This window comes from Triturus cristatus, chromosome 1_2 (assembly GCF_964204655.1).
Source record: "Triturus cristatus chromosome 1_2, aTriCri1.1, whole genome shotgun sequence".
Lineage (NCBI taxonomy): Eukaryota > Metazoa > Chordata > Amphibia > Caudata > Salamandridae > Triturus > Triturus cristatus.
The window spans coordinates 604,478,536-604,506,352 of NC_140580.1; the positions used below are offsets into that span (position 1 = coordinate 604,478,536).

The window sequence follows — 27,817 nt, forward strand, 5'->3', positions numbered from 1 at the left end:
AGTGCGGATGAAGTGCCTGTTTCAGAGGAGAATACTGATGTGCTGACAGTGAAGCAAGAGGCTTCTGGATTGCAGCCTGGGGCTGCAAGACTTCGCATTGGAAGTGCTGGACTCTGGGTTCACCCAAACATGGTGCAGCTGATGCTGCCTGTCTTTAGTAGTGTTGCAGGGTGTAGATTGAATTGTGAAAAATGTGTGCCTATAAATTTCTTTCAGTTGTTTATGGACAATGTATTTTTGGCTGAGATTGTTCAGCAGACTAATTTGTATGCTGAACAGTATTTTAGGGACAACAGTGCAGACTTAGGCCCCACTCCAGAGCTACCCGGTGGACTTCCATAAATCTGGATGAGCTTTTTTGATTGGCCTGATTAGGAAGTCATCGCTGTCTTCATTCTGGTCTACTAATCCCTTGATGGCAACAGCAATATTTTCTGCAACCATGAGTCGTAATCAGTATTTGCTGCTTCTTCGAATGTTGCATTTTGTTGATCCTGCTTTTGCGTTGCCCCAAGATCACCCTGATTGTGACGGTCTTTTTACGGTTCAGCCTGTCCTTGATCACCTTGTTGCTTGATTTTCAGAGAACCATGTGCCAGGTACAGAAATAGCTGTGGATGAGTCTTTGGTCCTGTTCAAGGACCAATTGGTTTTTAGGCAAAACATTCCTAGCAGGAGGGCACGTTATGGAATTAAGATGTATATGCTGTCTGAGAGTAGTACTGGATGAGTCTATAATTTCAGGGTCTAGACTGCTCGGGATTCCAGGTTGTCACTCCTCCTCCTCCTCCTCCTCCTCCTCCTCCACCCCCCCCCCCCCCCCGGGTTGTCACTCCCCTTTCGGAGTTACAAAGAAAATTATGTGGAAACTGGGTAGAGGACTTTTTCACACAGCTCACCTTTATATGTAGAGAACTTTTACATCGGTGTGCCATTGTTCAAGGAATTGTTCAAAGTGGACACTGTGCTTGTGGCACAATCCGCTCTAACCATAAAGGTTACCCAAAACAGGTGGTTTGTAAAAAACTTGTGAGGGGCAGTGCATTTTGTAGTAATGAGCTTCTAGCACTGAAATGTTCTGAATGGAGAGATATCTGTATGCTGACTACCATCCATGATGAAAGTATTTCACCTGTGACTGTTTGGGGTCAGGTTGTTGAAGTGCGCACCCCTGTGTGCATTTTAGACTACAATAAGCACATGGGTGGTGTAGATTGAGTAAATCAGAGGTTGGAACCTTACACTGCTGTTCGTAATGCGTACGTTTGGTATAAGAGGTTGGCTATCCACTTATTCCATTTAGCAAGCTACAATGCCTTTGTTGTATTTAAGGATTGCTCTCCAGAGTCAAAGATGACATTTGTTCAGTTTCAGAAGTCTTTGATAGGCAGCCTTGTTTTAGTGGAACAGGCAGGAGTTCCTAGAGAAGCAGTGGTGGAAGACGTGTCTAGATTGAAAGTTCGCCACTTTCCTGATCACCTTCCTCCCACGGTCCCAAAAAAATTCCCGCTACAAAATGTAAAGTCTGTGCCCGAAGATGTGTGCAGAAGGGGAGTCGTATGTACTGTCCCTATTGTCTTTCTAAACCTGGGATATGTGTGCCCACATGTTTTAAATTGCACCACACACAGAGTTTTTGGTTGCAACCGTGAGTATATAAGTAAACTGACTGGTCTGTATCGTTTCATAATTTTTTGTTCAGATTTCATGTTTGACATAAGTGTGATGTATTTAGTTAGAGCTGTTGTGCTTGTAGTTTTAGTTTTGTATCTATTGCCAATTGGTTTGTCTTTTTTTTGGCATAAAATATGTGATGGCGGTGAGTGTGGACTGGCGCTTGGCTGGTGGTGTATGTGGACTGATGGTTGACTGGCCATGTGCGTGGACTGGCGCGTGGCTGGCGGTGTGTGTGAACTGGCGCTTGGCTGGCGGTGTGCGTGGACTGGTGCTTGGCTAGCGGTGTGAGAATAGTGACTTGCTGCTGGTCACTACACACGCTGCTAGATAAACACCAGTCCACACAAAACACCAGTCCACACACTCCATCAGCTGGTGTGGGTGCTGTGTCAGGCATGTGGGCGTATGAAAGTGATGGGCCCTTGAATGGCACTGCCTGTTGATGGGAGTGTTGTAATGTGCTGGGCCCGCGGCTGGCAGTGTGAATGGTCTTGCATGCGTTACAAATGAAAGGTATGTGAATGGCCTGTGAAGAGGTTAGTGCCTTGCCGTGGCTTTATAGCTCACAAGCTGTTTGTCACTGGTTCAGGGTCGTAACCTTTTAACTATTGACAGTGCATTTCCTTTTTGTGAAATCTCTTGTTAATACAATTTTAGATACTGAACCATCACTCACCCTCGTGCCAAATCCAACCAGTATGTGTGTGTACTTGATGAATAGTAGGTTGTGAAGTCATATTTGCATTTTCTGGCTGTCTCTGCCAGGGTGTACATTGTCTCTAGGGAATAGAGAGACTACAGAAACTGAATGATGACTTGGAGTATATTTATAAACAACAGCAAGCATACCATTAACTTATGGGGTGGAGATTTTAACTTCCGTTTATGCAATTCACCGTCAAGGAAGATATGTGGCATGATAAATGCAGAAGACGCTGACCAAACCCATTTTAATCATAATGCTCTTGGGGATAGGATCAACAAATTAATATTCAAATTTGACTTGGCCTTTGCAAACGAAACCTCCTGCCCTCATGCCTCACGTTTATTGACCACATCTTGTTATCTAATAGGTGCACTGACCAGGCATATAACTTTATTACTCACTCGATTTCACTAAGTGATCATTATCCTTTGATTATTGCAATATTGTCAAATCTATTTTTTGAGCAGCAGCACAATAAAACAGTCTCAAAAGTAGAGGAAATCAAGTTAGCAAGCCTTAATGGAGAACACAGATTGTCCCAGAAGGGTTCCTTAAACAACTGGTAGCTAGCAAAAGAGAGGACTTTAAGATCTGTTTAGATGATTTAACAGAACCTAGTAATATCATTAAAGCCTTTTAGTCAATTGCACAGGGGGTGAAGGAGAATCTGTCTGTTATACGCAACAAAGACAGACCGATGAAAAAGGGCTGGTTTGATACTATGTGTACTAAGGCCCATAAACGGTTAAAAGAGGCTCTTCATAAATCCCCCAGATGTAACCTCGAGGTCCAGACCTGTAGAATTGATTAGAAGAAGGCACTGAAGTTGAGAAAGTCACAGATAAGGGAAACGGCTAAGGAATCGTTATGTGAAGCATCTGCCAATAAGGATAACAGAAGATTCTGACTAGGCACCTTTCATCTGCTGGTCAGTTTTCCAAACGTGAATGACTGGTCCACAATTTTAACCACTTGCCCTGTAGTGATGTGATGGCCCAGAATACTATGCATGTGGTTTTTTTTGTAAGTTATTTAACCCTCATAGGAAGCGCTACGTTATACCGATACAAAGAGGTGCACACTTCACGCAATATCGACCTGCGTATTTATACTTAGAATCCTTGCCTTCTCTGGAGATTTGCTACGGCATCTTTCATGTGGGCGGTCTTCAAAGTTAGAAAGAAAATCCTTTTAACTTTCCCACAGTAGAGAGATTAGAGTGCAATCTCTATGGTGTTTCGCCAGATAGCGATATGTGTACTAAGATCACATCATCTACGGTATTTTTATGTACCTATAACTGATTAGATTAGAGTATGCTTGCTAGGGCATGTGGGGAGCACATGGCGGACCCAAAATGAGGTTTTGTCCTCCTTCTCCAGCCTAGTTTTGCTGAATAATGCTCCACTCAGTCATAGAAACTTGGTGTTAATGCAGGAAAAACAATCCATCCAGCTGCGAATGCCCTTTTTAAGTGCTGCACACAACTCTTTTTTTAAATATACTGTGGTGTTGTTATGCAATTGTTAAACCCCCTTTATATTATTGTGTTTTTAAGGTATAATTATGCACATATTCTGAGCCGCTCCAATGAATTGTATCTTTTTAATGTTTTTATTTTGCATTGTTTTATATATTGCTTTTATGGATGGCTAATTGCCTCCAAATAAAGTTATTAAAAGAAACAACAGTGCATTTCCTTTTTGTGAAATCTCTTGTTAACATTTTAGATACTGAAAAATCACTCACCATCGAGCCAAATCCAACCAGTATGTGTGTGTACTTATTGAATAGTTGGTTGTGAAGTATTATTTGCATTTTCTGGCTTTCTCTGCCAGGGTGTACATTGTCTCTAGGGAAAATCTAAACCAAAGGAAATGATGGACGGAGTGTTGAACATTGCAAGCACTCACCCCCAGTCAACCGATCTGGTTTTAATCCATCACCGTTCTTTAGCCCACTCTGCCACCCCAGTTTAGACATGGCCATATGCTAATCAGTCTGACCCTGTGCCTCATGGGAACAGTCCAGCCCGAACTGCCAAGCCATGTCTTCCCTGGACCGGAAACAAGCTTCCTAGGACCGGTTTCTGGCATTTCACCCGTCTTCAGTCAGGCTTGCTTGAATCCAGTGGCAAAGTGAGCAAGGGACTCACGTCTGAGCATAGGGAAAATCTACCAATTCTCAATATTTTCATAAAGAAGAAACCCAGGGGAGTACAAGGTGGTGTCCCTTTCGTGGATTCCACAAAGATTTCTTGCCCAAAATGCCCTGCAAACTTCTAAATTTGACTACAGTCAACAAATTTTCCTTGCATAACTGTGCCATATTCTTCCAGAATCAGAAAGAATCCCCAAATTTCCTACGGCCCAGCATTCCCCCAGGTCTCCCGATAAAAAGGACACCTCACTTGTGTGGGTGTGCCAAGTGCCCGCCACCGGGAGGCGCCCAAAATGTATTGTGGAGGGATCAAAAATTAGCAATCACAAAACGACCAGAGGGAGTCCAAGGATGTGTGGCTTGCGTGGATTCCCCAAAGTTTTCCTACCCAGCAAACTTAAAATTTGGATTTTAAAAAAATCATCTTTTTCTCACATTTGTGTGTGGGAGAGTTGTGGAATCATCAGGCGAGCACAAATGTCCAACCAACCAGCGTTCCCCCAAGTCTCCTGATAAAAATGGTATCTCACTTGTGTGGGTAGGCCTAGTGCCTGTGACAGGAAAGGGCCCAAAATGTATTGTGGAGGCATCAAAAATTATCAATCACAAAACGACCTGGTTTTGCAAAGGGGTCACCTGCGTTTTTGGTCCCGGGCTCGGCGTGCATAAAGGGAAGCCTACCAAACCCAGACATTTATGAAAACTAGAAACCCAGGGGAGTCCAAGGATGTGTGGCTCGCATGGATCCCCCATCACATAGTTGGTTGCAATGCACACAGGGATGGTTGCAATGTCGACTCTTCACTTTTCTCTGCACCAAAATACGCAGCCTGCAATCGCAGAGTGTGGGTGTTAACGTACAGGGCCTCTAAAGGGGGCGCAATAGGTGCTGCAGCCCTTAGAGACCTTCCCTGGTCACAGTGCCCTTGGTTCCCATTGTATCTTTTACAAGGGGCTTACCTGGGCCCAGAGATGTGTCATTTGTGGGTAAAAAGGTACAGTTTTGGGAAAGAACACAGGCCCTGGGAACCTGATTGGCAGAGACCTAGGGCACATCAAGTCAGGCTGCATCAGATGTCAGGCAAAAATTGGGAGATAGCCATGCAAAAAAGGAGCACTTCCTACAATGGATGAAGAGGACCAAATATTTTATCATTGTAACAAGTGCTACAAGTCTATACAATGGAAAAAACACTGGAAAATAATTGTCAAAAAATAGCAGAAACCAGTGAATCACAACAAGAACCCAAGTCTTCTAAGAAAGCAACGACAACCAAACCCAAAGCCCATCCACTTAGAAGATCGATGGCTACCCCTCATCCACCTCCAACAACTGTTCAGAAAGCAGAGGATCTTCAAGGAGTTATCTGTGGTTTAGCTAGAACAAGGGCCAAAGGAATTGACAAAAGAACAAAGTACAGAGTATATGAGTCTCAAAAGGGCAAACATGTTTTATCTGCAGCTAGTTTCTACCAAGATGAAGTTTTCAGCCGAGCAGCTGATATAAACAGTGAGGTGAATGTATTTGCAGTGGATATGTATGCGTGTATACATTTCGAAAATATGAATGTACAATGAGTTCCCAACAGCGTAAAACGTCAGCCTTTAGTTTAATTTACACTCTTTGAAAAAGCAAACAAAGATTTAAAGCCACTCGAGTGATGGCTACAGGTTCACACTCAGTGAGATCACAAAAATAATGGTCAACATTGATGAAACTGTACTGATCCATAATAATCAGGGCTCGACAAATCCACTCGCCCGCTCGCAAGGGAGAATTGATGAGGACGAGCTATTTTTAGGTCCTACTCGCCCTTTCTGGCGAGTAGGAAGAGAAACTAACTTTTGTCCTCTGTCTGTGAAAACGAAGCAAAAGTGACAAGATAACAAGATTTAAAGGCATTTTTATTGCTCACAAAGGGAATGAGCAATAAAGATGCCTTTAAATCTTGTTATCTTGTCACTTTTGCTCTGTTTTCGGAGACGGAGGTCAAGTAGGTTGAAGTGAGATCGAGGGGATTTTCCAAGGCACTAGACCTGCAGGACTAGTACAATTTTTCGGATTTTTCGAGCCCTGATAATGAAATTATGATTTTTCTGGTGAGAATGTACAATGAAAGAATTCGTTTTTGTCAGTCTGACAAAAAGAATGAGACACTTATGGTGTTCACAGCTAATTTGACTCCTGACGTTCTTGCTGCCAAAATGAGATCACAGGATGCAGTAACAAAGAAAACCATTTTAAGAAATTCCTGAAAGATTTAGATTTTGGACTTAATGACAAAATTTGTGATTCTCCAGAGCTCTGCAAATCATGGGAGTCAACGAGAATGACTGTTTTCTTAACATTTTTTACATCATTGTTTAATATAAGCAAAGCAAAATTGTTACAAACTAAAGTTCTTGAGTTTGGAACAGAAGTAGACAACATTGATGATGGTTTTGAAGCTATAAAGGTAAGAAGTGGAAGACAATCCCATAAACTGACATGCTTATGCTGTGCAAATGTACTTCTTTTTCAAATCATGTTTTGTGTGTCACTTTTTAGGTCTCGCATAGCGTTGCAGCGTAACGCGCTGTTCGCTTTGCGAGACATGCAGTATACAGTATAGTGGGGGGAAGCTCCGCCCACTTTCAGTCCATGTTTTTCATTGGCTTAAAATAGAAATGCTGCATTCTGATTTGTTTTCGGCTTCTTTGTCTCTCCTCTTGACGGCCATTTCGTCATTTTTCTTCTTCCATGGCTATTGGCCCCTTTACTTTACAAACTCTTTTGTTCCTCTGCCCCACTTCCCTCCCACAGTCTGTAAATTCTCTGCCCACCCCCCACCCGCCCACTCCCGATCATTCCTTTTTGGACGCACGCACTTTTGTTTATAATGCAATAGGGCTCGCGGAAGACGAGTTCTATTGCATTTTGAAATGCTTGTTTTCTCATGGGGTTGGCTGGCTGAGTCTCGCACTTTATTTTGCCTGACCTGTCCAGACGGCTATATTACGCATGCGTCTTCCAGCAGCCGCTAAACAGATGCTCCTGCGCATGGTGCACTCTGTACCTCCCCACATAGTGACACCTGTGAGGAAGGTACAGAGTGTTACACTGTACTCTACAATACACTATTTTTTCCCCGCACCCCTGCCCGCCGACAACATCTTGGGAAAAAAAAAGAGAAAAGCAGAAAACGAAAGTGGAGCGGCCAGAAGACCTGTGACTGGAAGGTAGGGGCATGGCTGCACAGGGGCCGCCATCGCTGTACTGCGCAGGAGGAAGTGACGGGAGCCCGAGCCTGCCGTACACAGCACCAGCACCGCTGCTCAGCTGCTAGTGGGTCCCTTGTTCCTGCGGGTGCAGCGCGGATCCTCTGTAATGGCGCCATGGCTGGCATAAAAGGTACCGGGGACTGAGGGAGGGCATCTGTAGGGTGCAGCGGTTTGCTTAAACTTATCTTTATTTTCGGGCATCGGGCAAAAAGGCTGCAAGCTATTGGGGGTCTTTGTCTGGTGCGTGTTGGGCAATCTGGGAAGTGAGGCACAGCATCTGGAAGATAGCATTCAGAGAGTGAGGCTACCTGAACTCGGACATTACTTTATTTCATATATCACATTACATGTTGGAATTTAGTATGTGGGCACATGTAAAACTCCAGTTGTCTACATACAAGCCTTTCGAATAGGTTCTTTCCCTGCTGCGACATTAAGGGGAATATATCAGGCAGCCGAACATGTTGCGACCTAGTGATAAAACTGAGCACTGTTATAGTGCTCTAGTTGTCATGTAGCAAATATGTTGTTTATTGTAGTCTAGCGAAGTGCCCTCACGTCCTGCGCGGTAGGTGGAAGATCGATAACAAGCCTGTGTTTTTATAAAGATGCTCGAGCCTCTGTTTACTGTGTGGAGCACTGAGCCTGTGACAGACAGCCTTCGCTTCGTTGAAGTTGCTTGTGGAACGCCTGAACGTTGCGAGCGCAGCCTTTGTTTGGCAGTAGATGCCAGTGCTGCGGTATCTCGCTAGATTTTGGATTGTGTCACTTTGTGGGAATTGGAAGAGCTGAGCTCTGCTGGATCCACTCTACAAGTCTAACCCCTGTGACGCTTCTCTACACACTTTTGCAATGACCAGCTCGGGAACCGTGTCCAGCTGTACTGTAGAGCTCTGCCTCCCTCACAAGCATACTGTGCCACCACTGACCTTCCCAGCCTAATGGACCCAGGTTGCTTGCAGCCGTTATTCAGTAAAAAAACAAGAGGTATTCACAAGGTGCGCTTGCGTCTAGTCACAGGAGAGAGGAGTGCCTCATTACTATGCGATTTGTTAACCATTGCACGCTTCGTGCAGCCCACCTTCGAACGCAATGCATGGATGCATTTCCCAGTAAACAACACGAAAACACAAGTGGTGTGAGCAACACCTGCTTATGTTCTGGCAGTTCGTGTTAGTATTGAGCACATGCACGGTGGCCTCCCCCACTGCACTTGCGGTAATTTTGCTGCGAGCGGCGCATAATTAAGCGATGCTGCATAATTTCAGGGGTTTGCCTACCAACCGTAAGGCCTTAATCATAACTTAAACATTCACCACTCACTGTCCATAGATATTTCACTTAACCGATCGTTATCGTGAGTCACACCCGCTTCACTCTCGCCAACCACAGGACATGGTCACTTTTATCAGCGATTGCTTTGCCCATTTCACGGTCTGCAACTTTGCAAAGTCATTTCACAAGTCACTGTTGACAGCCACTTTCACATCTATTGAAATGTACCTTCGTGTGTATTTTTGCGCTTTCACCTCACTGGCAATTGCCACTATTCACAGACATTTTTACCACCATGTAGTGTGAGGACATTACACTCCCTTACCTGTCACTGTTCTGAGGCACTTTCAGACTCTCTGCATCTCTCTCCTTTCTCTCTCTTTGTGTCTCTTTGTCTTTCAAATTCTGGGCAAATATCGGTATTAGGCGCTACAAACCAGACTCCTGCCCTTCCCTCCTAGAGTTTGCACCTCAAGGTGCTGTCCCTGGGCCCGTCTTTGGGTGTGACTCGTTTACTGAGAACCCTGACCTTCCATGCTTCAAGGGTCTGTGTCCAGGGCGTGTGACTCTCGATGCAGCCTACTTGACCCCCACCCCCCTCCTCCAGCACCCTCGGGCTAAGGACTCCCAATCGCATAAGCTAGTGCTCACAGGCGGACATGGATGTCTCGAGGCGCGTGGCATACGCAGTCCCCCCTAGTGCCCAAAATAACAGGACAAGGTGACACTACGCCCAGTGCGGCCCCCCAATATAGGTCAGAGGACTAATGTCCTCACTGCAGAAAATTATCTGCTCAGTCTCATATCCCCCCCCCCCCCCCCCCCCCGCGGACGGGAAAGGAGCAATGTTGAATTCTTACAGCGACTTGAGTCTTCGCTAATAACTGCACTCTTAGGTTACTAATGAGACATCCCAGTCACCTATGAGGGCAAGTGCTTCTCCTATCTACCTAACCCAGTCAGTCAAATTCTTATTTCCTTGCAGGGCTGTCTCAGTCCTTTAGCCTTCTAAGGTCGATAAAATATACGCTAAATTCTGATACCACGCAACACTGAACATTATGATTATTTTTATTGTAAGCTGGAGATGTCACACAGACTGCAAGACAACCCGTTTACCAATGGAGAGGGGAAGTCCAGTACTCAATGCATTCACCATCATAGCTAACATGCGCCTTTCTGCATCACACTCCTCACTGCAGGCCCAACTGCAATCCGCGCCTTTGTAGCTATACAACCATTCACTTGTTTTTACAAACACGCACACCAAAAAGGGTGGGAGTAACTGATGTGAATTGGAGCGCCTCCTGCCTCCTAAGGCAATATAAAGCGTAATATAAATTCTCCAGTGGAATATATGTGGGGTTACTTAAAGAGATAATAACAGACGTTTGATTCTTTGGCGTTCTAAAGAACGAAAGAGGAGCTTCCCTGCACGTTTTGAGAATGGGGAAGAACAGGATGGGCTGTGCTTGGTAGGGTGGGTTCAGAGCCACGGTGCACCCATGCCTGAGCAGAGGCAATTCCCACAGCAGACGCGCTGATGTAGGAGGCAAGTCTAATAGGTGCGTGGCTGACATTAGAATTAGGTGCCTAAAAAAAACTGCTGCGCATTGTGTGGTCCTGGGCAATTTACTTGCTGTACTTCCAGGGCTCGAGTCGGGGTACCGCGCGGGTGGACGGCGTCCCCCCACTTATTTTACCGGGTTTTTACCGGGTGGACGCCGTCCACCCTGCCCAAAAGATGGAGCCGGTACCCGAGCCTGCACCTGCGCGCGCGCTCAGCACTCACCAAACCCCACCTTCTATTGTCGAGAGAGGGCGAACAGAGCTCTTTAAGTTGTTTCACGTTGATGGAGCCGTTCAGTATGATAGACGGGCGCTCGTGGCCGTATATTAGAAAAGGTCAGTATGTATTCATGCATTTCAGACGGAGACCGGCAAATTTACTGTGGGCAATAAATACGCACCGAACAAGCGCAGCTTTAATTTCCCCGCTCCTTTGAGTGTCAATACGGTGACTAATTCCAACGTAAACATTCTCCTTTGCCCTTTGAACCTGCCCCCATCGCCTTCTAACCTTTGTTAATTAATGGGGACTACATCTCGTGACGTCACTTCCTGCCGTGAGGTCACTTCCGGTGACATCACCTAACTTGGAGCGTCCCCCCACTTCTTTTTGTAGGACTTGTGCCCTGTGTACTTCCTTGTGCTACAGGCGGCTTATGCAGTTTGATCACAAGTGAAAGGAGTGCTTCAAGGCCTGCATCCCCACTCCCCCACTTTGATATCTTAGCTGTGATTTGTCTCAGCCCCCTCACCCCCTCCTCTTTCATAGATGAGATCTCGTTCCTGCCATTGGGTGCCTGTCTCGCTTTTTGGCTGTACAGCCACAGGAAGTCGGGGAAACGAGGAAAGTCCCCACCAGCAAACTTCACATTGTAGCACTGTACCGATAAGTTATTTTTCAAAGTGATAATTTTTAAACATGTACATAAATCATTGTGCCCTCGCCCCCATCCTGGCAACAGTGCCATCATTGAACTACCAGGCTGCGTGTGGCCCAGATTCAGGGTTGGATTCGAATCAAAAATCGGCCCGGGCACACCATTTGCGTATTGCCTTCCCGCAAAACAATGCTTTAGCGAAGTTTTATGAAAAGAAAAGAAATGGCGGGCATGTTTTATTAACTTCACTAAGATGAAAAAAAATGCAGATTAGTTCAGACAGCTGAGCCACACATGAATGCAAGTGAGACAACATCGGCTCAGGCACCATGCCTCGCTCAATCAGCATACATTAATGGCCAGGCCCAGCGAGAGAAAGTGAGTGATACCTCTGCCCATCAGCCTCTAGAAAGGCCATTCAGGCCCCACTCTCGGCATCCTAACAGCACAGACAGCCCCCGGGCTGCCCAAAAAAGCAGCCCTCATTTAAAACTCGGTTACCAGCCCTTCTGTCATTTCCCGAGTGCCCGCGTTACCAACCCAACCCTGCCCAGATTCTTAAGCAAAGAGCAGCAATAGGTTTTGCACAGCTTGGGACCCACATCACACCATCATACACCCCCTCCATCACGGCACACTGAAACCCCTCTCAACACAGCTTTCATGGCACATCCAATAATAATAGCCCCCCCTACCCCATCACGCACACAGAGTTCCCTTTACACACATCTCCCCTGGATTACCAAACATTCATCGACACGCTAAGGCTGGGTTGTTGCCCGAAACATCTGCTTGTCTCTGGAGCTAACGCGTATTTAGAGTTGCCATCTAGGGACTGAATTTCCCCGACCTGCTGCTATGAACATTCTTGCACGTGCCAGAACCTTCTACGTGCACACTTCGACCCAGTTTTAAGCTGCATACTTGTTCCTAATTAAAATCACTCAATGTGGTAATTACACGGCAGTCTGTATACAGTGCTTTCGTAGTCTTTTACGCTGCGAATCGCTTTACATAAAAGACATACAATTGACTAATGGAGTGGTCCTGCACTGGAAGGATGAACAGTCGAGCTGGCCCTGCCGGCTTCGCACTTGTGGCCTGAAGTTGCCGCCATTTGTCAGCAGCGTGCGCTCGGCTCGCCGAGGGAGGGGGCACCACTTCTGTGGGAGTTCTCAGGCAAGTCTGCGTAGTGAAAACAAATAATATTAATGATAATTAAATTCACTCTGTGTAAGATAGCCAGCAGTCTAGTAGCTGGGGAGGGCGGAACCAAGGGGTCAGGGGAAGAGGAGGAGTCACTGGGAGAGAGGGCAGTTAGAATAGGGACAGTGGTGGTGCAAGACATAAGAATAAAGCTCCATGATAGTATCCAGAAGTGTCTGTGGTTTCCTTAGTAGCGCGACGCTACAGCTGGCGACGAGAGTGGGATCACCCAACCCCACTGACCACAAGACTGTGTGAGGCGAGTCGAGCCGATCGCGTTGGAGCGCGCTGCACGCGGGACGCGTGTAGTTGGGAAGGCGCCGTGAGCGCAAAAGTCGGGAGCCCACCCCGAACCTGTCGTGCACCCAAGCTGAGAGAGGAGTGCCCCAGCACCTGAGACGCTGTCCCCAGGAGACTGGCAGCGAGCGCTGTCGAGCGCGTTGAAGAGCGAGCTGAGAAAGCTCGATGCCGGCAAACCTCACGCTTGATGCGTGAGTTTCAGCCCGCCAGTGTGAGGAAGATCGCGGGAAACGGCAAGAAAAGGCGGGAGCCCACCCCGATCTCACCTGAGCGGTAGCAGTGAATGCTGAGCAGGACTGGAGGTGTGCCACCAGCCAAAGATGACCGCTGGTGAGTCCGGAATGAAGAGGGCTGCATGTGGGCATTGAGAGGAAGCCTCGTGTGTGCAGGGACGGTGGCCATCTTGGAGTCAGGCAGGCTCTCGAGACAGACCCCTAAGACGTGTGGGAGCGGCCATTTTGAAGTCAGGCACGCCACAGTAGAAGCAAGCACTGGCAAGACCGAATAAACAAGCATTGGAGCAAAAGGCACAAAACAAGCATTGGCAAGGGAAAGGCAAACAAGCATTGACAAGAGCAAGTAAGCACTGGTAAATGCAAACGAACAAACACTGATAAAACGAAATAAACAAGCATTGGCACGAATAAATAAACAAGCATTGGCGAGAACACAGCACGAAACTAGATTCATCAAGGAAGTAGGAAAAAGACATCGAGGAAATGGCAACATCACCACGACGGAAGCCCCTGGCTGTGGGAGGATCGCACCTGCGAGCCCCGGAATACCTGACTGTGACCACAGGAGGGAGCATGGGCCCCAAGTGGCAGGAGTGGTTAGAGGATTTCGAGGACTACATTGAGGGATCCAAGGTGACGGAAGACGAAGAGAGGCTAATTGCCCTTCGCAATCTCGCAGGCCGAGAAATAAGCAGAATAATAAAGGATCTTCCGTCTGCTGAAACAGGGACATATGACGATGTGCGGGACGCACTGAACAAAAAATTCCTTCACAAAAGAAATGTCGATTATGAGCGCCATGCATTCCATCAAGCACGCCAAGGAAAGGAGGAGGCGATGTGTGCGTTCATCACGAGGCTGCGACGGCTGTCGAGATACTGCGAGTTCGAAAGGTTCTCGCCGGAGGCGGCCATCAAATCGCAAATTATAACAGGTTGCCACTCAGAGACACTTCGGCGACGGTTGTTGGGGAAGCCTCATGACTTAGAAGAGATTGAAGAGATGACTCGCATCTACGATCAGGCGGAGGAACACGCTGCCACCATTGAAACAGGTCACAATGTCAGCCATGAGCAAGCGCATCGTGTTCAGGCACGCCCAAGTGACAGAAGAAAATACTCCCCGGAGAACAACTGGAGGTCCAGCACATCGTCTCACCAACGGCGTCCGGAGTATGGAAGAAGGGACACCCGGCGAAGAGACAGGAAGACTGAAAGGATTAAGCGATGTTACCGGTGTGGACGTGACTATCCTCATGTGGGCACCTGTCCGGCCATGGGTCAACGGTGCAGGAAATGTGGGCGGTCCAATAACTTTGAGGCAATGTGTGGGGACTACCACCGAAATAAGCGGAGCGAACAGACAAGGTCGTCACGATCAGACACCCGAAAACATCACATACGGGCTGTTCAAGGAGAAACTGTGCGGTCCCCAGGCTCATCTCACTCTAGCCGGGAATCACGCCGGTCATGTTGGGAACGACGATCTCCATCCCGGGACTCGAGCTCCTCATCCTCCTCCCGAGACTCCGCATACACAGTGGAGTACCTGAACATGATTGCAGATCCCGATCAGCTGAAGAAATATCCGCGACTAGACATTAAAGTGGGGAATCACAACACTAAATTTGTCATGGATAGCGGTGCGTCACTGAACTACATTCCAGTCACAGAACACGACAAAATGGTTCCGAAGCCTCCACTGACGTTTGCACCGGTCCGCGTGTTCACGTGGATGTCTGACAAACTACTTCCTTGCCTGGGCAAATTACACAGAACGCTCACGCACGGCACCATCACCATACAGGCGGTCATACACGTCATCGAAGGGCCTGAGGCCGACTGCCTCCTCAGCCTCCCCACGGCCGAACGACTTCGTTTGGTGGAGATTCTTTTCAAAATCAACAACACACAGGACTATGTCACCAAGTTTCCTGAACTCTTTCAGGGTCTGGGCAAGCTGAGAGGTTGCCAGGTTCGGCTGCACATCAATGAACAAGTCAAGCCTGTTGCGCAGCACCCGCGACGGGTTCCCTATCATCTACAACAGGCGGTTGAAGAGGAACTTCAGGAACTGCTCGCAGCGGACATCATCGAGCGCACTGATGGACCGACGCCATGGGTATCCCCAGTGGTCATCGTGCCGAAAAAGGGGACCCCCAACAAAGTGAGACTGTGCGTCGACATGCGATTGCCAAATACCGCAATTGAACGCGAGCGACACCCCGGACCACACCTGAGCGATATGATCGCTGCTCTAAATGGCGCAAGGGTGTTTTCAAAGCTGGACCTGAATAAAGGTTATCACCAGTTGGAACTGAATGTCAAGTCTCGCTACATCACCACGTTCGCTACGCACCTAGGGCTGTTCCGGTACAAACGGCTGAGCTTTGGTGTCTCGTCCGCTGCGGAGATTTTTCAGGAAGCTATCCGCCAGGTCATCCAACACATTCCGAACACGCTGAACTACAGCGATGACATCCTGGTCTATGGAGCGGACGTGACCGAGCATGACATCGCTCTTGATCGTGTTTGCCATGCCCTGCTGGGCGCAAATCTGACGCTGAACAAAGAGAAGTGTGAATTTCACAAGGCCACTCTGAAGTTCTTCGGTCATATCTTCTCTGATGAGGGCATGAAGCCTGACCCGGATAAGATTGCGACATTGAATAACACCAACAGCCCGCAGGACGTCAATGATTTGCGTTCCTTTCTAGGGATGGCCAGCTATTGTGCCCGCTACATCCGGGACTACGCGACCATCAGTCACCCACTTCGAGTCCTGACCAAGCTCGGTCAGCCGTTTGACTGGACACCTGAGTGTGAGAGGGCGTTCAAGGAGATAAAACGGGCAGTGGAGTCGGCCGACAGCCTGTCCTATTTCAATCCACGACGGAAAACAGAGATCACTGTCGATGCCAGCCCCGTTGGCTTAGGTGCCATTCTGGCCCAATATGATGACGACGCTGACCAGAGGCGGATCGTTGCATATGCCAGCCGCAGCCTGTCGGATCCTGAGAAGAAGTACTCACAGCCGGAGAAGGAAAGTCTTGCTGTAGTGTGGGCGTGCGAACATTTCCACGTTTTCATTTATGGCAAGCATTTCACCCTGATTACGGATCATCAGGCGCTTCTCACCATATACGGCAACCCCAAGTCCAAGATGCCGCCGAGAATTGAGAGATGGGGTCTCCGGCTTCAGGAGTACACGTTCACAATTATTCATAAACCAGGCGGAGAACCCGGCTGACTATATGTCTCGTCACCCTCAACCATCTGTGGAATCGAGTCCATCGATTGCCGAGGAATATATTCACTTCGTGACTGATCGAGCACTGCCGCCGGCCATCCCCATGGAAGCCATTCGGGAGGCCACTGCTCAGGACGCCATTCTGCAATCAGTGGTACACCGGATCCACATGAATAAATGGAGACACACGACGCCAGAAGAAGACGCTGATGCGACCATCCGGAAAGAGATACAGGCATTCCGGCACGTATGTGAGGAACTCTCAGTCACCACGGAAGGAATCATCCTAAGAAGCCACCGACTCGTCATCCCCAGGCAGCTGCGACAGGGAGTCATCGACTTGGCTCATGAAGGCCATAGAGGGGTGGTGTCCACGAAGAGAGCCCTACGGGAACGTGTCTGGTTCCCTTTCCTGGATCAGATGGTAGAATCCACGCTAAAGGACTGTCATCTCTGTCAGCTAACCAGCCAATGCAATCCACCGGCACCGCTGCAGATGACCACTTTACCCAGTGGAGTATGGCAAGAGATCGCCATGGACTTTTATGGGCCACTGCAGTCTGGCCAATATGTGATCGTCATAATTGATGAATACTCGCGTTTTCCCATAGCTCAAATGATTTCATCTACTAGCGCCTCTTGTACTCTAAAAGTACTAGACGATGTATTTGCAACATGGGGTGTCCCCAGAGAGGTCAAAACAGATAATGGGCCCCCATTCAATGGACAGGAATTCAGCGCCTTTGCAATGCACATGGACTTCAAACATCGGAAAGTCACGCCGCTCTGGCCCCAAGCAAATGGCACCGTTGAGAGGTTCATGGCCACGATTAAAAGGACATTTCAGCAGGCGTCCGCCGAGAAGAAAGAACTCCAAAAAAACTGACTCCCGGTTCCGTGATGAGCCACTGGTAGTTACCCGCCAGAAGGGCACCATGTTGACCGCGGAATCTGAGCACCGCAGAATAACAAGAAATGTTTCCCATTTCAAGAAGTGTCTGCAGGACACAAATGGATCAGGGAAAGACATGACTCTCTCACCGGCAGGTGAAGAACATGACCTTATCAATGCTGGGGACCGAGGTCAGCAAAGTGAGCCAGTGGCGAGTGCGTCCACCGGGAGATCCGGCCACCCCAGAGACTCATCGAAGAGATGGACTAGAGCACTGTTGCTCTGTTATTTTATGAAGAAAAGGGGAGATGTAAGATAGCCAGCAGTCTAGTAGCTGGGGAGGGCGGAACCAAGGGGTCAGGGGAAGAGGAGGAGTCACTGGGAGAGAGGGCAGTTAGAATAGGGACAGTGGTGGTGCAAGACATAAGAATAAAGCTCCATGATAGTATCCAGAAGTGTCTGTGGTTTCCTTAGTAGCGCGACGCTACACTCTGCTCCCAATATAATATGAATAAACTCCTCGCTCGCTGTGCTGTGCACGAGCTGAGCTCTTCATGGAGGGCATTATTTTTACAGCAGGGGATTATGGTGTTGCAAGGATCGAGTCATTTCCACTGAAGCTTTTGTGGACAGAACTCAGGACCTAAGAACTAGATCCTTGCATCCACAGATGCTTGCAATGTTAGGGTGATGATGTTGTTCCAGCACATTCTGGCAGCCTGGTTTTGCAATCTTTAGAATGTTTCTATGGATAAGTTTCTTTTAGAAGCCCTGAGTACACAACAGGGCTGTAGTCAAGACATCCCAGGGCCTGTTCACTTGAGCTCCACATGATGGCCTGTCGGGAGGGGAGGAAGAATTTTGCGAACACGTCAGATTTGCATATTCATAGCATAGCAAGGATGCCAAGGGCCCTGGTGCAAGCAAGGAAAAATTACCTCTTTGAGTGTTGTTGGGGTACTAAAATACACCAGTTATCAGGGTTCAGTGGCTCTTTCAAGGCTAGGCCTCCCGGCGCCATTACTGCTGCTGCACTAATTGTAGCTACGTCCTTTTGCATATTAACCCATCTAAAAGTTAAGGTAAAACTGAAACTACTAGCCCAAAAATCAATTTGCTGTTGGCTAAAACATTAGGGATGGCTGAAACAGGTTTTACAACATGACATTCGGTGACTTGGGCAGCATTCACAGTGGAGGAAGAGCGCTAGTTTGAATTTCTAAGCCCTGCAGCACTGCCAGTAAATTGCCTGAGGGAGATTATGCATGTAGATCCCCAGAGCACTAACTGAGGAATTTCACACAAGGCAAGAGGTTAGTAAAATACAAGAATAACTTTAGCATTCTCTAGATTCCAGTCCATAGAAATTGTCTTTCTGGAGCTCCTGTAGACAATAATATTTTTTTTCAAATCTTGTATTTTCAGTGATATGACCACCGAAGGCCCTGATATTATATTAAAAACAGAGTTTTGGACTATACCATTCCCCACTGAAAGGCGATATTTCTCGCAATGTGTTCCCATACCTGGCGTGTCACACAGTTTGGTGCTTACTTTCCCTCCATGGTAAAGAACAGTAGATGTTACAACAACCGGGCTAATGTGCTGCATAGCTAAAAATACATATAAGGTCCCAAAGGCGAGATCGATTGCATTGCAAATGCTTGTTATTGAAGGAAAGTTACATAACATCATAGCAAAGAATAGAACAATCTGTGTCATATCATGTAACAATAGGTGAAGGGGGTACTGCCAAAGGGACACATGTAAAGTTGAAGAGGCTAAGCAGACAGTTCGGTGGTGGGTGCTAGAGGACCACCCCGGCCAGCAGCAAGCGCTACTCCTGTGGGCCATGGCTCCATGCAGAGAAGGGGGGGTGGGGAGGAGGATAATAGTCAAAATGATATGGTAGCAGTAGAGACCTGGGGGGTGGACAGGGGAGGGGAGTAGCTTTCCAACAGTGAGGGGAGAAAGGAGTCACTGGTGGGGGCGGTGTGGGGTCAGGACAATGGGTGGCCATTTAGAAGAGCGGGGCTTCCACATACCTGCATGACCGGGGTGAAGGAGAGGTTCATGATCTAGATAGGAAGGGGCAGAAGGGTGAATGAGAAAGAAAGAAAGGGGAGAGGAAGAGTGGGATGTAGGAGGGGGTAGGGGGTGGGGGTAGGGACAGGTAGAGGGGCAGGGGCTGTGGCTAGGGGTGGGACGCAGCAGTACGTGGGTATCGTGTCCAGAATGACAGAGTGCAAGTCTACCGAAAGAATACCTAGGGTCCTCCCATCCAGCTCTCTAGTAAACCAGTCATGGTCTTCCAGGCGAATAGTGGAGGAGGGAGAACCGCAGAGGCATCTTCCACTTCAAGGGGTATCCCCCTGGAAAGGCGCCCATGTCACACCTCTGTTTGGTCCTGCATGCTGTAAATAACACGCTAATGTAAGGCTCTCTGTATCATGGCCACCATCCAGTCCTTGTGCAAAGGGGGCAAGGGTGACCTCCACTGGCGAAGGATACAGATATTAGCTGTGGCCAGGGCAGTATGAAGAAGGCAGCGTTGTGGGCGGAAGATATCTGGGAAGGGCATTCGCAAAGGAGGTGAATAAAATCGCAGTGGAGTTCAGAGCACCTCTAGCAGTTCGTATGGGGGGGGGGGGGGGAGTAACCTGGCCCTGTTCAGTTTTGTCGGGGTCCAATGCCATTCGTGAAGCGATTTGAAGAGGCAGAATTTCAGCCGGGCTTCCAGGGTGCCCCTGTCCAGGGCCTCCAAAATGCCGGCCCATTCATCGTCCTTTAAGGTAATTTATAAGCGGGCTTACCACTTGCTGCAAAGACTGTGTGAGAGATGCTGGGAGAAAAGATGGCTCAGGAGCATGCCGTAGAGGCCAGACATTAAACCCTTGTGTCTGGCCCATGTGGCCAGGTGGAACACTACTGGTGAGGATAGTATGGTCCAGGGATGAGGGCCGCGACAGAGTCTCAGGCAGTGGCACAGCTGAAAATACTGCCAGGCCTGTCATGGGGGGAGGCCAAACTCCTCCTTCAGACGGTCAAAGGGTTTCAGGGCATCTTCGTGCAGAATCTGGTCTAGGGTATGCATGCCTGCCTTCATCCAACTTCTACAGCAGAGAGCCTGGCGGCCAATGTGGACACTATCCTTACCCCACAACTGTCCCTTTACGTGCAACCAGGAGTCCACCTCCAGTAGGCGATGAGTGCTTTGCTAGGCCCTGTGCGTAGCCTGCAATACAGGGTGTGGGGATCGCAAGCGGGGAATGCAGTCCTCATAAAGGAGGCTAAGATAGTTACCACTCGATAGGAGCGACCGTTCTATGTGGGCCCATTGAAGAGTATCTGGGGTATCCAGAAGCAGATGCGCCAGTTGGGAGAGGTTGAGGGCAAGAGCATAGTGCTCCAGAGATGGTAGGCCCAGGCCTCCATAGGAGCAACATGCCATGAGTTTGGACATGGCTAGGCGAGGGTTGCATGGAGCCGCATGTAAAGGACCAGATCTGAGAGTCAATTGAGAATAAAATGGATGGAGGCACCACAAGTGGCAGCATACCTAGTGTGTTGGTAAAGCAAGGCAGTGTGACCATCCTCACAGCCTGCACCCTGCCTCCCATACAGAATCCCAGGGGGGACCATTTCTGGAAGTCAAGCTTCATTTGAGTTATCAAGGAGTTCAGGTTGTTCATGACCATCCTCTCCAGGCCCGTTAACCAGTATCCCCAGATATTTAAGGGGGGAGGGCTTCAAACGGAAAGGGTAGCAATGGATAGACTATTTGTGGTGCCAGAGGAGAGTGGGAGGGCCTCGCTCTTGTTCCAGTTTACTTTATATCCAGACAAAGCCGCAATGTCATCAATGACTTCCAGTAATGCCGGCAATGAGCGGTGGAGATCAGTGAGGGTGAGTAAAACATTGTCAGCATAGGGGCCACCCGCAATGGATTCACCCGCTACATGCGGCAAGTGACGAATGACAGAGGCCAGTGGTTCCATGGCCAGGAGGAATAGGGGGGGCGGGGGGAGGGGAGAGTGGACAACCCTTTCGGGTGCCCCTCCGGATCTGTAAGAGGTCAGAGAGGAACCCCACCACAGTTGACCTGGGCCGTCGGGCTGTCATATAGCAGCCACTCCTTAGCGATTAATCAGTCTCCTAGGTCAAACCATTTCATGGTGGCGAAAAGATCTCCCCACTCGATGCGGTCGAATGCCTTTTCAGCATCTAAGGAGAGGGCCACTGCATCACTCGGAAGGGCCTTAGCGAACCAGAGGGCGTGAGCCAGGGTGCGGAGAAGGTTCCTAGAAGATAATCCTGGCACAAAGCCGGCCTACGTAGGGTGAATCAGGGAAGGGATAACCTTATCCAGACACGTTGCCAGTATGTTAGCGGGGATTTTAATGTCGCTATTCAAGAGAGGTAGGGGTCTGTCGCTACTGCACAATAAGGAGTCTGTCCTGGGTTTGGGTAACACTGCGATCACTGCCTTATTAGAGAGGGGTCCGAGAGAGGCCGTCCGTTCCCTTTCCTGGAAGGCGACGTGTAAGGAATCGATCATCACCTGCCCAACCACCGGTATAATTCCGCGGGGAAGCCATCCTCCCATGGGGACTTGTGATAGGGCAATTTTAAGATGGGCAATTTTAAGATGGTTAGCACTATCTCCTCTTTGCTGATCTCCCCCGTTAAGAGCTCCCTGCCTTTGGTTGATAGGCGCAGGAGGTCGACCCTCTCCAGGAAAGTGACTATGTGGTCAGCCCTAGCCAGAAACACTAGGGTGTACAATGTTTTATAGAATGACACAAACTCATTGACTATGTCCTGTGGGTGGGTGAGGACCTCCCCGTTCGCTGAAGTTATTCCAAGAATGGCCATAGCAGCCTCTAGTATCAGTTGGGTTGCTAGATGGTGACCCACCCTCTCCCCTGCTCATAGTATCTCCTTTTCGGCCGTTGGAAGGTGTATTCGGCTTTGGAGGTAAAGAGGTCATTAAGGGCCATGCAGGCCTGTTCTAGGTATCAGTGGTGGGGCACAGTGGGGTGGGCGGCGTAGAGGCAGGTAAGGGAGGCTTCTGCACCTTCCAGTTCAGTCTGGCGAAGAGATGTCTTTCTGTTGGACACGAGTCGACCCCGTATGGTCGATTTTGCGACCGCCCAAATCATCCTATGGGAGTCCACAGAGCCTTTGTTGTCCAAAAAAAAAAAAACGGACGGCCTGGTATCAGCTCTTTTTTTCTAAAGAAAGTGAAACAGTATCAGAACTGCATTTCAAGCCCTCGTACACTCACATCTGAATGAATGTAAGGCCCTATCCATAGTCAACCAAACTCCGTATTGGGCCCCCTTAAGGCCATCCTGTGCACACAACATGGCTCATCCAGGGCCTGAAGGTATATGAGCACATCGCCGCTATTCTAATGGAACTCTATCGGCTGCCCCTGCCCACACCATCCTCAAACCAGTAACATTGTTTACAAAGCTATCACGACCAGCACCCTGCTTATCTTGAGGACAAGTTTATAATCTCTGGAGGATTGCGGCACACCTACAGACTGGACACAATCAAATTGCAGATTAAGAAGTGCATCAGGACTGCCTCAACCCTGTTCCCATTTAGGAAAGAGTTACGACTCACCTCTTTAACGAACACTACGTCACAATATTTTAACCATCCTCAGCTTAGCTCCAGCACCTCTCACTCGCTGACTTTATGCTTGTCTATGACAATGTTCAATGCTCTGCTGCCATTTGGCTAGGTTAGCAGTATAGAAGTACCATATATATGTACACAACTGTTCCTTCTATGAGCAAGAGACTCATTAAAGTGGCAGCCTTAGATAAATCATTCAAAGCCTGTGCTACACAAGAGAGTTCAAAGCTCACAAACCATTCCAAAATATCTTGGCCTTCTACATATATGTATGTGCACAACTCATGTTGGTCCTCTGTAGAAACACCTGTGGCATTGGCGGTGGAATTACATTTCACAGATGTGACTGCTTATGGTTCTATTCTGAGCTTTTCCTTCTCTAAGGGATATCCTCTCTCCTTCCAAATCTTGTTCCTGGCAAGCTAATCTGAATTTCTTCCTCTCAAGACTCTCTTTCTTAGCCTAAGCTTTCTGGAGAGCGAACTGACATTTCATTGTCTTAGCTAGGATTAACCCACCGAGGGAATAACTCCAAAAGTTGGTGATAGTGGTAACCTTACAATCAATGCATGAGGAACTGTCTCATAAAAATCGTGGAAAGCAAATTTGGGGGCACAATGTGCAATTACCATTTGTGACACACACACACACACAGAGTATCATGTACGCCACTGATTTGGGCAACAATAAAAACTTGTAATTCTGTTCCAATATGCCCCAAGGGGAGAACGTGTGCTGTACAAAAACATGTTATGTTAAACATAGGTGTGTCCGAGCTAAACTTGTACTAGGGGGTCGATGAGCCTAACACTAAAGAACTGGCTACCCAAATTCTTAACACTGTATGCTCCCCAGAGCACATTACAACCACACATCTTTTCTAACTGTTCCTTGTTTATTTTTTATTATTAAGGATCACCCTAGTCTTGCTCCTAGGAGCCCTATTCTACCTTTCCAAACATAGAAAATTAAACAGATCTAAGGACAGTGTCCCATTGGCTACTCCCACCAAGCTTGTATCTGACATTGTAATGTGCCGGTAATCCTATGCTCAAACTGAACGTATTCTTCTGTTCGAGAAAGTTGAAACCGGGACTTGCACATCCCACCCACTGCCATCAAATGTCAGAACCCGTTCGAAGGGGGTACGGGGCAGACCGGGCTTATTCAGCCTCCACTGTGGCAGTTGAGGTATTTTACCACTGATGTCCTGCGGTCTTTCCTATTATGGCACTGCAAACTGGGCGAAATACAACCTTTTCTACTCTTGACTGTTGGAGGAGTGCGTCGAAGGTAAAAAAAAGGACTTCTTTGAAGCAGGCAGTGGACGAGTAGTGGTGAAGTCCTTGTTATGGTCATTACTTTGTAAAGGGCACAGTGGGGACAATCTTGGGAGCATAGTACGCTACTGCTCTAGTGGAAGGTTATATAACTACTTTCCACTAAATTTCAAAAGGGGGTATACAGCGTTTCGCTTACAAAATTAATAAAGTCTTCTGTTGTATAAATAGGAAACTGTGGTTCTTGACGACACGGTTGCATTAACAGGACCAAAACAATGTTCGTAAGTGCGGAAGTGAATATTAAAATAGATTGACTGCTCCACAGTTTGACAACCAGCTACTGGATTACATCCTTGCTATGGACAGTGTAGGCTAGGAGTTACTGTCCTCAAGAAGGGCACACTCACCTGCATCTCTTTGCTGAAAAGAGGCTCAGGGCTCCCATCTTTTTGTTCTGCCATGGTCCCTCTACTTCAATTTTCGCGAGTACACCCGGATACTGCACGGAGGGCTGCACTGCCCTCAGAGTATCGCGCTGACCTCAAACTTGTGCTGCACTGTCTGCCGTGCAGTCTTCCGAGGCTCGCGCTGTGTCCTCCCTTGCTAGCGATGCGCTTCAGCAGCTGTCCTCGCTCAGCTTCGGATCCAACTGCCAGAAAAACCACCCAGACCTCCTCAGCCGGTTGTCCGAAGCCAGATTTCTCTTCAAGCTGTGCGCCTCACTTCAACCCTTGGCAGATCTAACAATCGATGCCGGAAGCGACTGCCTGACTCCGCTTATCTCACAGTCTCAGCTGGCCTTCTCCTCCTCCTCCCTCCCCTTCGGCACACAGCGCCTCCCTGGATACCAGCGCCAACGAGTGACGAGGAGGCAAGAGGAGCACCCAGTCATTTCTAAATCGCCGAGGCGCGACACCTTGTGGGAAAGGCTCGGAACTGAGTTGTTGACCAACTCGCTGAGAAAGAAGAGCGGCCTGACTGTTTACGGTGAGTAGTACAGCGCAGCGCATGTTTACAACACCTGCCATGTATCACGCACACCTGAATCCCTGTTGACGCTTCTCTTCAGTCATGGAGGCGAAATTTTCTGTTTATGAAGGTAATACCATTTAAGTGAGCGGAGAATGAACAATTGTATAGTGATATAAGTTTGATAAGGGTGACCTACGTTGAAGTCTTGGAGTGATTTTGTTTGTCAAGCGGGTGAATATAAGTGGAAAGCGATTGACGCTCACCCAGTGAAAGCGAGTTGAACGGTATGAACTTATGAAAATGCCAACTTCTCCTTTCCTGTAAAAAGAGTAAGGCTTCTTACATAACATATTGAAAGAGGAAAGAGGGAGATTTTGAAGAAATCAAAAAGTCGAGAATTGTATTTTCCAGTTAATTTATAATGAAGAGGACGCAATTCTAGGCTAGAGACTGCCATAATAAAACCATTTTGGGCTTAAACAATCGAGAGACTCCCGCCTGAATTGGGTCTGTTGCCATTTATGCCATATTTGCCCATCCTATCAATTTCCTAGGTAGACTATTGTTTTAAATATTTACATGTACATATCACTCATGCAACAAAGCAGGTTCTGACACCTCATCAAAACTTTATTATATTTATTGAAGGCTACTGCAACGCGTTTCAGCCGCGCTAATAGCCTTGATCACACAATAGCAACGCATTTTTTTCGAACTTATATGGGTTTATCTGATTAACACAATCATAAACATAGAAAGTGAAAAATAATAACAAATAAGAAACTTCACTGTGCTTTCCACACGCTCTTTTCAATTTGATATAATTAATATGCCACATCAAAAGTATTAAATATACAACAATCGTATGGCACGGATTCATGATTCTCACCCTTTAAACATTATCTACAGTATAATCTCAAAAGCTTTTAAGATGTAAAATCTTTTTGCAGTTTTGTATGATAATTCATTGTAACAGAGAGTAATACTGGGAATTATAGTACTGTACCCAATGTACACAAATACGGTAATTATCAAATTATCTCATCATAATCATCAAATCAAAATCCAGGTGGTTACAAATTATTTTAACAATATAAAGCACGAAGCAGAAAAAGCAAACCAAAAAGACCTGTAATATAAATAAACACCCTGTGTCCTTATCCATTCCTGAAGATTTCTGACCATTAGAGGAAAGTAATCAAATCCTCTTTCATTTTCAAACCCTTTGGGGCTGTCTAGCTCTAAAATATACTTTGATTCCAGTTGTCTCAGCATCTTTTCTCTGCCCCTGTAAGATCTAGGTATGGAATCAATCACATAATATTGTAAGACCGTATCATTTCCTACCTGAACCTCATTGAAGTGACGTGCTACTGGGTATGTTTTATATTTATTCCTAATAGCCTGTATATGTTGTAAAATCCATTTATGTACCCGGTGTACTGTGCTCCATACATAAATTAAAGGGCATGAATATGTAAGGATGTACGCTGCAAATTCTGTTTTACAGTAAAATAGGTGCCTCGTATTTTTAGTGGCTTCTTTTGGAATGGCAACATAAATTCTGCCTTGTTTACACCATGCTGACAAGTCTTACATTTTGTCAACTTAATGAAACCTCAACTCTCTACAAGCCAGTGAGTTTTACTGACTGTTTCAGGATAAGTATTCACTAACATATCCCTTATAGATTTCAAGCTCATAATTATTGCCTACTTTTTTGATACTTGTTTTCCAATAATGGGATCATTATTAACTAGGTGCCAGTGTTTATTCATTATTCCTCGAATTTGCCTTCATTCAAAACAATATTCCGTATTTCACCTCCTTTTTGAAGCTGTAACATTTTTTTTGTTTTTACTTCCAAAAATCATATATTTTCTTTTCATTGAATTAGGCCTGTGTTCTGCTATTTCTAATATTTGTTGCGAATAGCCTCTTTTCACAATCCTCTTAGTGAGCTCTGTTTCTGCTAGAATTTGCTCTTCATGCTCACTACAATTTCTTCTCTTAAGTTTTCCCCTTATGAAATATTTATTTTCAAATTCTCAGGATGAAAACTCTTTGCATGCAGGAGTATTTTTCCTGCATTTGATGTTTTAGCTATTCTTGTATGTACCTCATTATCTTTAAAGTAGATTGTTAGATCCCAAAAATTTACCTCTGTTTTACTTATTATACTAGTCAATTTTATATTTAAATAATTATCGAGTCTTTTGGCATACCTTTCTGCTCTTTTATTAGAACTCTTCCATTTAACAAGTAGGTCATCAACAAAGCGTAATCAAAGTATTAAATGGTGTGACCATTCCTCTTCAAATTGGTACTGTAGCACCTGCTCCTGTCATCGGCCCATATGTAAATACACACAGCTGGGGGCGAAGCAGGTGCCCATCACTGTACCTTTAACTTGCTGGAACATCTCCTTGTTAAACAAGAAAAAAAATGTTAAATACCATCTTATCATACTTAAAAGCATCTGTGTGTGTTTAAATAGACATAAT

General features: G+C 47.0%; 1 protein-coding gene across 1 annotated transcript in view; it reads right to left on the reverse strand.

Annotated features, from left to right (window-relative positions):
* SGPL1 (sphingosine-1-phosphate lyase 1) overlaps nucleotides 1-25,199 on the reverse strand; it is a 416,168-nt gene extending 390,969 nt beyond the window's left edge. The window contains exon 1 of the mRNA XM_085607136.1: nucleotides 24,749-25,199. Within this exon, the coding sequence (XP_085463262.1) occupies nucleotides 24,749-24,802 (54 nt within the window). The 5' untranslated portion in view covers nucleotides 24,803-25,199. The remainder of the gene's footprint in view (nucleotides 1-24,748) is intronic.
* Nucleotides 25,200-27,817: the final 2,618 nt, after the last annotated feature.